The following is a 12,203-nucleotide window of genomic DNA, read 5'->3' as shown; positions in this document are numbered from 1 at the left end:
CGTAGAGAGGGGGGACCAGCTGCTGCTGAGTCGGACGCAGTCCATGGTGACTCTCTGCGTGCTGCACGTCAACGTGCGTTTGGAATGCTGATGCTCTGGGACGCAAACCCGCAGCACTATCTAGGGAGTACTTCTGGGCTGACTTAGGAAGTCCTGTTGGTATAGTCTCTAATGAGTTGAGCTGCCCAAAGGCCTCACATTTCATGTTTACAGTGAATTCACTTGCAGCTCCATGGGAGAAAGTTGGGTAGTTTCCTTCCATTCCAATTTGTTATTGTTGACTGCCATTGAGTTGAGCACGACTCAGAGTGACCCTATGAACAAAAGGCCTGAAGCCTTTCTATAACTCCTGTCATTTATCAAAGTTCATAGAGCTTCCAGAGGCATGTTGTTTAGGAAGTGGATGCTACTCCTGCTTCCAATTTAGGGCCTCAAAAATCTGATGGAGGGGGTCCCCTCTGAGTCAGAAATGACTCTCAAAGTCAGTTTGAGTTTTTCCGGGTTGATGCACATACTGAAGCTTTCAGTTAGCAGCCCAAACAATAACTATATGCAACACTCAAGACACTCCTTACAGACAGACCTGGATAAAATATTGTTACAGCTCCATGTGTGACGTTAAGAAAGGTCTTTTTAAAAACCCATGGCTTTAAACCAGAAGCGTACTGGTTATCTTCAGAGGGTGGGCTCCTCGCTAATCCAAGTATTTGCTGTCTAGCTTGAACGGGGCACTGACAAAATAACAGCAAGATAAAAATCAACCCAGTCTCCATCCTTTTAAAGCACAGTGAGTGACTCTTCACTGCCTAGTCTCACCCAATCGTGCTCCACAGAGGAATGAAGAAAGGCTGACCCTGCACAGGGAGGAGCACAGGGAATGCAGGAGGGAAGAGACACCCAGGCAGGCGGAGAAGGGTGTGACCCAGAGGGCATGGCCCACGCCTTTCCTAAGGGACAGGTGGCTTTTATTTAGTCTCAGGTGGTTTGTCCTGCAGTGGTTAACAGCCTGGTCTTGAGATTTGTTTTTATTTTTTTAAAAAAAACAAGCTATGCAATTTCCTGATGTTGTCACATTACATAGGACAAATACTGTACAGAAGAAGGCATGCTGCATGTCGGCTGTTCATCTGTGACTCTTGGTACAGCTGTCTTGGTTAGGACTTGCTGGATACAATCTGAACACAATTTACAGTTGCGTTGAATGGCTAAACTTTACCAACATACAAATTATCTTCCATTATGTGGCAAAATTAGAAAACAAAGTAGTATTTTCTGTTAAAAACTAACAGTTTCAATTTGAGTAGAAGGAAGTATCAATTACTGCAGGGAAATCATTCACCTCTACATTTAAATGATAGCTCATTTGACAGCTTAGTGGTATTTTGGGTGAGTCTTTAAGCAGGTTTCCTTCAATAAGAGTAGTAAACACATCCATAAGGCACCTATTTTTCCATGCAGTATCTAACTAAACAGACACACCACAACATTCAAACAGTCAACATGCCACAAACACACAATGCACGGTAAGCTGATGAGATGTTTTATGGGAAAACGCACAACAATGTACAAAGTACATATAATGAACTGAGCACACACAATGCGGCATTCTGTTACAATCCATATAGACTTTGAGGAAGTTGGCAGGAGAGAGTGGAGAATTCTTTGATACATGGGTCTATTCAGCAGAGAGGTTAATATGCCGTATAGAAGCTAAGTGATTGCTCTAGTGATTTACTGAATTCATCAGCTATGCAAGCTGTGTGTGTGAAAATGATTTGGAGGCCCTCTCCTAGGAAAAACACTGGCATATTAACTTGACTTTAATCAGTAACATCTCTTCTCTAAGGTTCCCACCTCACAACAGCATGACAATTCCAGAGCCAACCAATTATTTTAGAATTATATACTTAGATAAAAATACTAAGGCTTTTACCTCAACTGAAAATAAGCACTAATTATTTCTTCTAGGAAAACAAAGTTGATTTTTAAAAGGGTATGCTGTATGTAAAGAATAGCATGTTACTAGAAAATAAACTCATTTGTGAAAGTGGAGACTGGATTTCTCATTACTCTTTTCACTGGTCAAAATTTTCAAACTTTATAAATTTCATAAGATACTTCCAAAGTATTATTAAAGATCCACTGCTTTTTCATAACAGAGTCAACTTGGATAATTTAAATAATGCAGGTTTCTGGTAACAAAATAAACAGTCAAAAGAAAAACCCTAACTGATAATGTCTGCTGAGTAGAACCCAGTCTGAAAAATGAAAACAGGTGATCACACAATAGATGTGCACATCAAGTCTCTGGATTCTTACCACCAATGGTATTAGCAGACTGTGATCCTGAACAAGCGCAAAGGCAGAATTAGGGGAAGGGTTATAATCCAGGAAGAGGGAAGGAGCAGATTTAAAATGAATAGCAAATGGTAATAAGCTTTAGTCAGTTCTTAGAAAACAAAGTCTTAAGCAAAAAAAAAGAAAAAAAGGCAAACTTCAAAAAAAACCCCAAAATTGATGTGTGTGATTAAAGCAGTACATTTACTAGTCTTGTAGCAGATAAACAGAAATCAAACATTCAAATACAAAGCAGATGATATGAAGTTGTAAATGTAAATTCTTCAGCTTTTCTACTACTGATAGTTCAAAGCACAAATAATTAAATGTTTATGCTTTTAACGTTTAATTTAAAGGTTAAAGGCTAGGAAGGACTGTATCTTACAGCTGAAGAAAGATTACATCAAAAAGAAACAAGTTTTCATATTTCTCAAGACAAAGACAAAATAAGATGGGAGTGTAAAGTTGATGACAGGCTGTGCAGTCACTTGTACACAACTAGTTACTTGAGCGAAGACATACACCACACACATGGAAGTTTCGAGTTCTCTACTAGGTCTGTTTCCACGCTCTTTGGTTAGCCCTCAGCACACCTGCTTTAATCCAAAAGATTTTTATTCCCCCCGAGTAGATTCCCTAACAGATTCCTTTACCAAAAAGTGAAAATGGAAAGCACAAGGATGTGTCTGAGCAATTAGGTTGTAAAGAAATTATATCAAAATACATCAGGCTACAGATCTCTCTCCAAAAAATTTTGGAACGAGACATACAGACAATTAGATAAATGAGAAAGTAAACAAATGAAAGTCTCTCTGATATGATTTAAAACGTAAATGATTTTATAGTGAGAAATTCTTCTGATCTTTAAAGCCTACATTGTATAAAAGTCCAATGACTACTCTCACATTTAATTTTAGTAGAGGAAGGGAAATCTTGTCGTTGTGTTTCATAATACAAAATTATACAAAGACGGTTATAAACTACATATACATTATACATATATATAGATATATATAGAGATATATAGAGATATGTCGCTTATTATATTATGAAGGAATAATTGTTGACTGATCTACAGTTATAGCAGATTTAATAGGTAAGTCCTTATAAGTGTTATATTAAAAAACAAATAAAAAGCACTTTGAACACACTGCCCTGAGTTCAATCTGACTGTTATTTTAGTAGGGGACAAAGTAACAAATCTCACATATAATTAACCTTTAGTTTCTGATTGCCATTCTGAATTTTCTTTATGCTTTAAATTTAACTTCATTATTATGATGTTATTATGTTAAACATTATTGTTTCCTAGATGTCATAAGAATAACGATGTCGAGAAGCATGCAACAGAAACAGAAAATTCAGTTATATTAGATTGAGAATAATAATGAGCAAAGTTTTAACAACTAATATATATAATGCTTATTCTAAGCCAGGTTCTTTTGGTGTTTTTTTTAAGCTAGGTACTGTTTTAAATTTATTAAATGTGCTGCACCATTTAATATGTTATATAGCTAAGGATACAAAGAAAGAGTTTAAATAATTTAGAAGACTCAGGATTCAGATTTTGGATTCAAATTTAATTGAGACACAAATCACTTGGTGATCCTGAAGTAGGTTTGGAGTCAGTAAGTCTACTGTTGGAACACGAGATTCTGCATTTTAACAAGTTCCCGGGAGATATTGATGTTGCTCATCTGTGGAACTTACTAATAGTAAGGCTCCCAATTATTATACTATTCTGTTAAAAATTAAGTTACTATAAAAATACAAAAGGTCAGGGAAGAATGTGGTATCATCTACTTTTAATCTGGCTGGGAGAAACGACCTTGACTACAACACATTTGCTTTTTTCCCCTCTTTGGAAAGTGAATTTACTGCGCATTCTTACAGGACTCTGGGATGTGCCCACAGCTCCCCTGGAGTCCTCTGACTGTGGAAAGAGGAGAGGGATCTGAGAGGCAGGACTTCTGCTACCACGATGTGCCCATCAAACTGCAGAGTTAATGTCAGAATTTTTTAAGTCAGAATCAAAGATTCCATTATCATCTTAAGAAATGTACAGAAGGGCGCTCTGGTGGCCTAGTGGCAAGAAGCTGTGTTGCAATCCCAGAAGCGCACGGTTCAAATCCAGATGCTCTGCTGGATTTGAAGACGAAGGAGGGGCACCTCCTCCTCTGCCAGTCGGATCAGACTTGACAGTACACAACAAGAAAAGAAAAAAAAATGAACAGAGCATCCTTCATCTGATAAATCTCCTTAACTGGGAAGATATGAAATCTATTTCATTCCAAAATAGCAGAGTATGCAGAATAACTCTGCACAATCACTCTCCTAAAACAAGTTCCTGCTTTTAGAGATAAGTACTGACAAAAATCTCCTGGTAAAGAAGAAATGGAATGTTTGAAAACACTCCATTAAATATGTGTGTGTGTGTGTGTGTGTGTGTGTGTGTGTGTGTGTGTGTGTGTGTGAGAGAGAGAGAGAGAGAGATTGTTCTAAAACATGTAGAGATGGATCATTCATTTTACCTAGTCCTCAAAATTGTGCTTTTTAATAATTATGTCCGTGAGGAAGTCAGCTTTCAAAGCAGCAGCAAAAATACAAATCCTAAATTGAACAAGGAGCACAACAGAAATGGCCATTTTCATTTTCTCTCCTCACTACAACTCGGTATACAGCTGCCACAAATGCCGATCTAAAATGAAGCTATTTGAATACATTTTGGGAGATGAAGAAGATAACATCTACCCATCCTTCAAAAAAAAAGGAGATGAAGCTGGATTTGGATATGACATTATTCTCCTTAATAAAAAGCACAATTTTTTACATTTGCAAGTTTCTGAGAAGACTGTGGAAACCTTAAATGCTGAGGATAGATATGTGCTACTTAAAATCTCTCCATGCACGTTTTCACAGCAGATGAAGTTGTTCTTCTAAGTGGCAGATATCAATGATGAAGCCCTAACAACACATCAAAGACAAGACAACACCCACTCAAAACAATTCCAAAACATGCACAACAACTGATCCAAAACAGTGAAAAAAATACCTTCATTTCTGTCAGGTGAGGAGGAACCTAGAGCACAGAACAAGATCTCAGTAGGCGGCTCAGCGTTTAGAAACCTGCTCCCTTTCTCCACGGTCAGGCGCCCCACACACCAAGGTACAGGGCTCACACGCTCACGCCACCACACTGACGACACGGGGGACAGAGGAGTATACATACGCTGGGACTGCGACACCATCTTCGTCCGGCTTCGTCCTCTGCAATCGGTCTTGGCACTTCCCATGCCACCAACAGGTGTCGAAAGCTTTGCTCTCATGCGGCCTGAGAAGAAAATATTTCTATAATTAAAAATACTTTTTGATATTAATATTTAGTAAAATGGGGGGAAATCACTATAATCAAGAAGGTAAACTATCACATAATGTGCATGTTATATTTCCCTTTAAAAAGAAAAAGTCACACCATTTTTCACATAGCGTACTTTGGTGAAGGAGTAAGAATGCACTCTCAGAGATCTGCAGTCTTAGTTCGGCATTATTCGTCTAGTGGAGTGGAGCTATGACAGCAGCCACAGACAAGCCACTTGCTACGTAACTGCTTGGTCCAATTCTAAATTTCATTTTCTAGAAGATTTACTTTATTCTCAAATCTAGCATATAGTCTAGGCTATTCTGAGAAGCAAATACAGAAACAAATCTTCTGGCCCAAAACATACTTCTAAAAGGCCTGCTGGAAGAGCTATCCCCACGTACTAGAGTTGATCTTTTGGTTCTGTTTCAAACATGTCTATCTGTATTATTAAGCTCTCTGTTGCTCTCTTGTCCCAACATGAATACAACGACATTAGGAAATACATGCACATACACAAGTATGCACCTCACATGAGAGCTGGCATCTTTATCAAAATCATTCCGCTCCCTCCCTGCACCATTTTCCTCTCCTTTACTACCATCCCATCATTCCCTCCGCAAGACGGGCCATAAACATCCTTATCCTATTTCTAGAGCTCTTGAACAAATTAAACAATACTTATCAGAGTTCTGAAGTAATCTATCATTAAGAAGCAAAATAAGACAAAGAATAAATGATTACCAGCAGGTCTGTGATGGAGCCCTGGTGGTGCAGGTTAATGTACTCAAGGCTGGGTGCTGAGTGAACTCAGCAGCTACCTCAAGGGAGAAGGATATGGTGGCCGACCTCCAGAGACACAGCCTGGGAAGCCCTCTGGGGCAGCTCCACTGTCGGGAGTGTTGCTATGAGTCAATCTACTACATGGCAGTAAATTTCACAGGTACTACTGTGTTCCCTAAAACAACAGACTGAACTGCCATCAGATCCAGGCCAGCCAGTAACAAACAAAACAAAATAAAAAATAAGGAGAGAAGGCCTCAGAGCCTTTTCCGTTAAAAGGTGCACCTTTATAGCATGTATACAACACAGCCTCACACCGTCATATTAAATAAGAAAAGACACACTAGAAGAATGAGGAGAAAGTATAATGTGTGATGGAAGAGAGGACAACTACCAGAATGAGGAACAAAACAGAAGCACACTCAGGTGTGTGACTTCGTTAAAGCAAACTTGGGTGTCTGACTATAGTTAGTTAAGTACTAGCGTCCCCCCAATTTCTTCCAGTCGCCAACTGAGCATGCAGCTCAGGCCTCTTGCCCTTTCACAGTGTTTCACTGACAAGGACACAATCTTCTCCTGACAAAGAGCTGAAAATAGACCAAACTGCATTTTTCAAGTGGAGAATTCACTTACATTCTGTGTAATTTTTCTATATATTTAAGAGCAACAGATGACTATTTTTTACTGGTCCAGTAAAAGGAAATCTTGCATCATTTTTTTTTGTAGTCTCAAACTTAAAATATTTCATTCCTCAGTCACCAATTCAAAATAAGTAAGGAAGACTAAAGAAAAGCTTTTAAACTTTAGTCAGATAGCCATAAAATAATGGTGTATGCTTCACCAAAACAGAAATGGACTGGTATGAATTTAAAACAACTAAATCACCAACACAAAAACACAAGGTGTAATGTCACTACAGAAAAAAAAAAATGAAATGACGCATTAATTTCCAACTGCAAATTATGAAACATGTTAAACAATTATGGTGTTTAAGCATGTGATGATCCAAGATACAAAGCAAAGTCAGAAGTAAAAAAAAAATCTATATATTACTAACACAACCAAACTTAAAAATGTGGAGCTAGCAAATAATACAGATTTGCAAGGACAATTTAGTTTCAACATTTAATTCCTACTAATGAAAAGATTAATGTAGAAGTATTTGTGTTAACTTGCAAAATTTATAATTCTTACCATCCTCAGATGCTGTTCCTAAATAAGAAAAATAAAATAATATTTCAACAAATTCTGCCAAGGTTGATTTTAAGATATAGCTTGATATCCCCACACAAAACTAAAAGAAAGGATGAAAACAAAAAACCCCTATAAGTAGCCTTTACTTAACATTAAAAAGGGCCATTTTAGCAACAACAAATGAATGAAAACCCAACTTTTCTGTAAACTTTTGTTAGAAAAAGAAATTTCAAGTGACATAGTCCCACAGCACATGTTCTTGTTCTCTCTTTCTCTTACACACACACACCCACCCACCCACCCAGACCTGCACACATTATTAGATAATAGAAAATGGCAACATTCAATAGTAAACACTTTTATCTGCTAGCTTCAGTCTTAAAATTGTGAATGGTGAGGAAAATTTGAGGAAATTATTTACTCAAGAAATATGTAGCCCTACATATTCTCTTCATTTTCAATAGGTAATCCACAGAAAAAGTGGAAAAGCCTATTGACAAGGCCAAGGAAACAAATTCATGACATAAGCCTTACCAGTGTGGTGTTTTCTTTTAAATATCTAAAAGAGTTATGAATCCGTTTATCACTCAATACATATATGTGTTCCTTAATCCATTAATCAGTATTAGTAAAATGATGAAAAATAAGTGTAACTACTCATGACTACCAGAATGTCTGCATGCACATAAACAGAGAGAGAGAGAAGAGAGAGGGAGAGAGAGTTTGTGTGTACACACATGTCCCTCTCCAGTTTTGGAGGCTCCTGTGTGAAGCAGTTGGAGCCTGGAGAGCAGGTTGTTTTGATATAATTGAAAGTTGGGTGTAAATGGTTTGGTCATTTTTTTAATTCGTTAATGAGTGTAAACTGATTGGTGTTAATCATGTTTGGTGAGAACACTGTTCTAAGTAATACAGCACTTGCCTGTCTGTTTACTGTACTAAGATAACCTATGGTTGCTGTGATACTGATAGCTGTGCCACTGGTGTGTCAATTCCCCTAAGAATTACCCATGGTGGACAGGGTTTGGTAGAGCTCCCAGATTAAGATAGCTTGATCTTGGAAGCTGGAGTGGCATCCACTGCTTAAATAATAGGCCTCTGAAAACCCTATGAACATTATAGGACATGACGACAGTCAAAGAACAGAGTTCAGATCTTTTGTTCATAGGGTCGCGAGGAGTCACACTCGACTAGATAGCATCTAACAACAAATGTACATCCACACGCCCTATTCTTTACTTACAAACTATCCTGCGATCCAACATTTCACAATTATGACAACAGTAAAAAACCCCCTTTTACAGCTTTTTAGAACATTAATGATGTACATCTGGCAGTAACAACTGCTGAGAGGAAATGCAAGAATAATGATGGGTATGATGGTTAAAGTTACATGTTAACTCGGGCTGGGCCTTAAGTAATGTAAGGCAATGATGTAGTTATCCTCCTTTTGATACAATGTTTATTTCTGCATAACAACCTGATTATGTAGATAAGTGAGGACTGGATAAGTGTGTAAAACATGGTAATGGCATCTTTGAGAGTAAGGTATCATGTATAAAAGGTAACTCCTCAAATAGGTTGATCTGTAGAAGAACAAACTTGTTTTTAAATGATGTAGAATTTTATCATTATAAGTGATACCTACGATTTGACAAATTATTTCCTGATAATTTTCTAGAAAAAGTTAAAAAATTTATGAAATACTATAAATATACAGACAAGCAAAACCTACTATATCGAATTAACATTTATGTATTCAACCCAAAATTAGCTATTTTATTACAATAAATTTTCCATGTTCGCAAAATTTCTCTATTCTTCTAGGATACTGAAGGAGATGCTATTTTCATAATATGACTTACAGATTTAGCATCTTCTGGCAAATTATTAAATTCTGCTTTGATTCATTATTAATTTAAAATTCAGTCTTAAAAAGACACATCTGCAACCTGCATTCCGCTTTCATAAAAAGCCACATGAACTTGTAAAATAGGTCATTTGGTTTCTTTCTGTGTAAGTAACCTGAAGGTCTGATTCAAATGCATTATGTGAGTCCTTTCCATTTTCCTGATTCTATTAATTTTAGAGAAGCAGATCATATTCAGAAGTATACTTCTAACAGCTCAAAAGAAAAATGTCAAAAAGATTTTAACTTACAACTCAGTATTTGAATAAAAAATTCTTAACCCAAAATGCAAAGACCAATGTTGTCATTGTCACATTAACACTGCCTGATAAATAAGCTGTATCATAAATTACAAAAAGAATAAACAAAGATAATTATTAGTCCTGAGAGTTCATAAAAATCCCTAGCAACAGAAATAGAAAAAGAAGTTCTTACCATCCGTCTTGTCAGAAGTATCCTCTTTCATGAAAGAGTAAGCAAAGAACAGAGGAAAACTTAGTATGTAAGGAATTTTGAAGATACAATTTATAACACTGACATATGTATCAAGCTTGTTTTCATCTAGTTCAAACAAGAAGATTAAACAGGATAAGGTTCCTATGGAAGATAAAGACTACACCTAACGCACTAAACTGAAAGCTCCGGTGGCTTAGTGGTAATGAATTACGGTGCCAAACCAAAGGTCTGCGGTTCCAATCTACCGGCTGCCCCTCCTGTGTGACTTACTGCCTCTGAAAACCCGCTGGAGCGTCAGCTATGAGTTGGCTCCGATTCGACGGTACACTGGAACAATGTACTAGAGAGGGTTTTTTAAAAAACTGATATCAAATCAGATTTCTACCAGTCTAGTCAAAGAAAAAACAAAGAAACCTATGTTTCAAACTCGAACCTTTGTTGTCTCACAGAAATCCTCCACTTGGGTCTGCTTTCTTTCTCCCAATCCAACAGTCATATTGTTTGCCTACTTTTTTTTTTTTTTAGAAATCTCTAGTAAAAAAAATATACCTCAAAATTCTACATTTTGTCTGTCTTGTTACTCTCTTGCTTACTGCCTTGCTATTCTCTCCACCCTTAATCCTCTTAGAACTTTCAATTCCTATGAAAACCTTCAAGCGTGAGAAATCTAACAAGTCCCTTTCTCTGCTGCACTAAGGTGTACTGACAGTCTTTCCTCCACCTGACGCATCTCCCCATCTTGCTGGTCTTGCCATGCATCTCCTGTTGCTGTTGTTGTTGTTATGTGCCATCGAGTCGTTTGCGACTCATAGCGAGCGACCCTATGTACAACAGCCCTAAACCCTGCTCTATCCTGTGTCAATCGCATTGCCTCTGACCCACCCATCCCGATTAACCCAGTCACTGAATCATTCCTCCTAGCTGTGATAATTTCAGCTATGAACACAACCGTCTGAGTTCTAGATATTCAGTACCAGTGAGCCTCCAAGGTGTGACTCTGAAGGCCTGGAACAGTGCTGGATCCTCCATGACCCCACTGGCTCTCCTGTAGCTCAAATTCTCTCTTACAGAATCCCTGCTGACACCCAGAAAATGACTCTGACTTCCTGAGCTGAAAATATCAGTAACTTCTCAACTAAAAACTTCTTTTGTGTTTCTCATCAACTTAAAAAATGAAACAAATTTTTTTCTGAAAAAAAATCTACTTATTTTCTCCCCTTCTAGCTCAGTGAAAATGATCCGCCTTCTACACCCACGGCTGACCCCTCAGCTAAGCTGAGTCTATTGCTTTCCCCAAGCCTTCCAGCTTGGCCATGAATCATCTTCTCATCTTAGCATTTCCAAATTTTCATACTTCAATGACTGACACTTTTCACTGTTAACATACAAACATATCTCATGAATCCAATCTAGGGCAGGAAAAAACCAAACCAAAAAAACCCAAAATGTTTTCAAACTATAAAAAGTTTGTTCTGTCATAAGTTGGTTCTAAGAAAAAGGTTCCCTTATTATTTCCTTTTATTATGAGTATTTTTATAAAATGCTAGCTTTGTCTTTAGGGCCAGGGCTATGAACTTACAAATGTTACGACTATCTTTGCGTGCAGTACATATTGCGAACAATTGGATGTGCAAAAATATTACCAAAAATGACCAGCTGGAGGAGCTATTCATCTCAACCCCAACTTGTGACTTGGGGACCACCTGCACCAAGATTGCCAACAGTGTCTTTCATCCCTTTTCTATACTAGACCCAGGAAGGATGAATACTAAGATTCTCTTTCTTATTTCATCTTCAACCAGCCAATAATCTGACTTCTAAACATAAGACAACACTGAAATGCCTTTATTTCCCACTCATCCAAGTAACTTTGTTTTCGCAACACAATTCCAAGCACACAGCAGAATCACTTCATCATCATAATCCCAGTTACGAAACTAAATTCATATATATACACATACATAAATTAAGATGTCTTTAATATACATCTGTGACTGTCTCTCATCAAACCAAGCTCCCTTTTCTAAAGTCTAAAGGTAAAAGGCAAACTTTAAAATGCATGGCCTATCTGCCGAAGAGTCGGGACATTAGGGAAACAAAACCACCGAGCAGCTGCTTTAAGGAATTTATCACGTTCACTATTAAAGAGATCTCACTCTGAAAAAT

At 37.5% G+C, this 12,203-nt stretch overlaps 1 protein-coding gene across 1 annotated transcript in view; it reads right to left on the bottom strand.

The window, feature by feature from the left end:
- The window catches only part of CLASP2 (cytoplasmic linker associated protein 2), a 153,788-nt gene that overhangs the window by 48,006 nt on the left and 93,579 nt on the right, over positions 1-12,203 (bottom strand). Inside the window, exons 18-20 of the mRNA XM_006890610.1 lie at positions 10,017-10,040; positions 7,673-7,690; positions 5,567-5,668 (exon numbers count right to left, since the gene is read on the bottom strand). Coding sequence (XP_006890672.1) covers positions 5,567-5,668; positions 7,673-7,690; positions 10,017-10,040 — 144 coding nt within the window. The remainder of the gene's footprint in view (positions 1-5,566; positions 5,669-7,672; positions 7,691-10,016; positions 10,041-12,203) is intronic.

The sequence above is a fragment of the Elephantulus edwardii genome, unplaced genomic scaffold (assembly GCF_000299155.1).
Source record: "Elephantulus edwardii isolate Elephantulus edwardi_28Jun2011 unplaced genomic scaffold, EleEdw1.0 scaffold00091, whole genome shotgun sequence".
Classification (NCBI taxonomy): Eukaryota; Metazoa; Chordata; class Mammalia; order Macroscelidea; family Macroscelididae; genus Elephantulus; species Elephantulus edwardii.
Note: the sequence above shows the minus strand (reverse complement) of the source record. Positions and strands in the feature narration are given on the sequence as shown.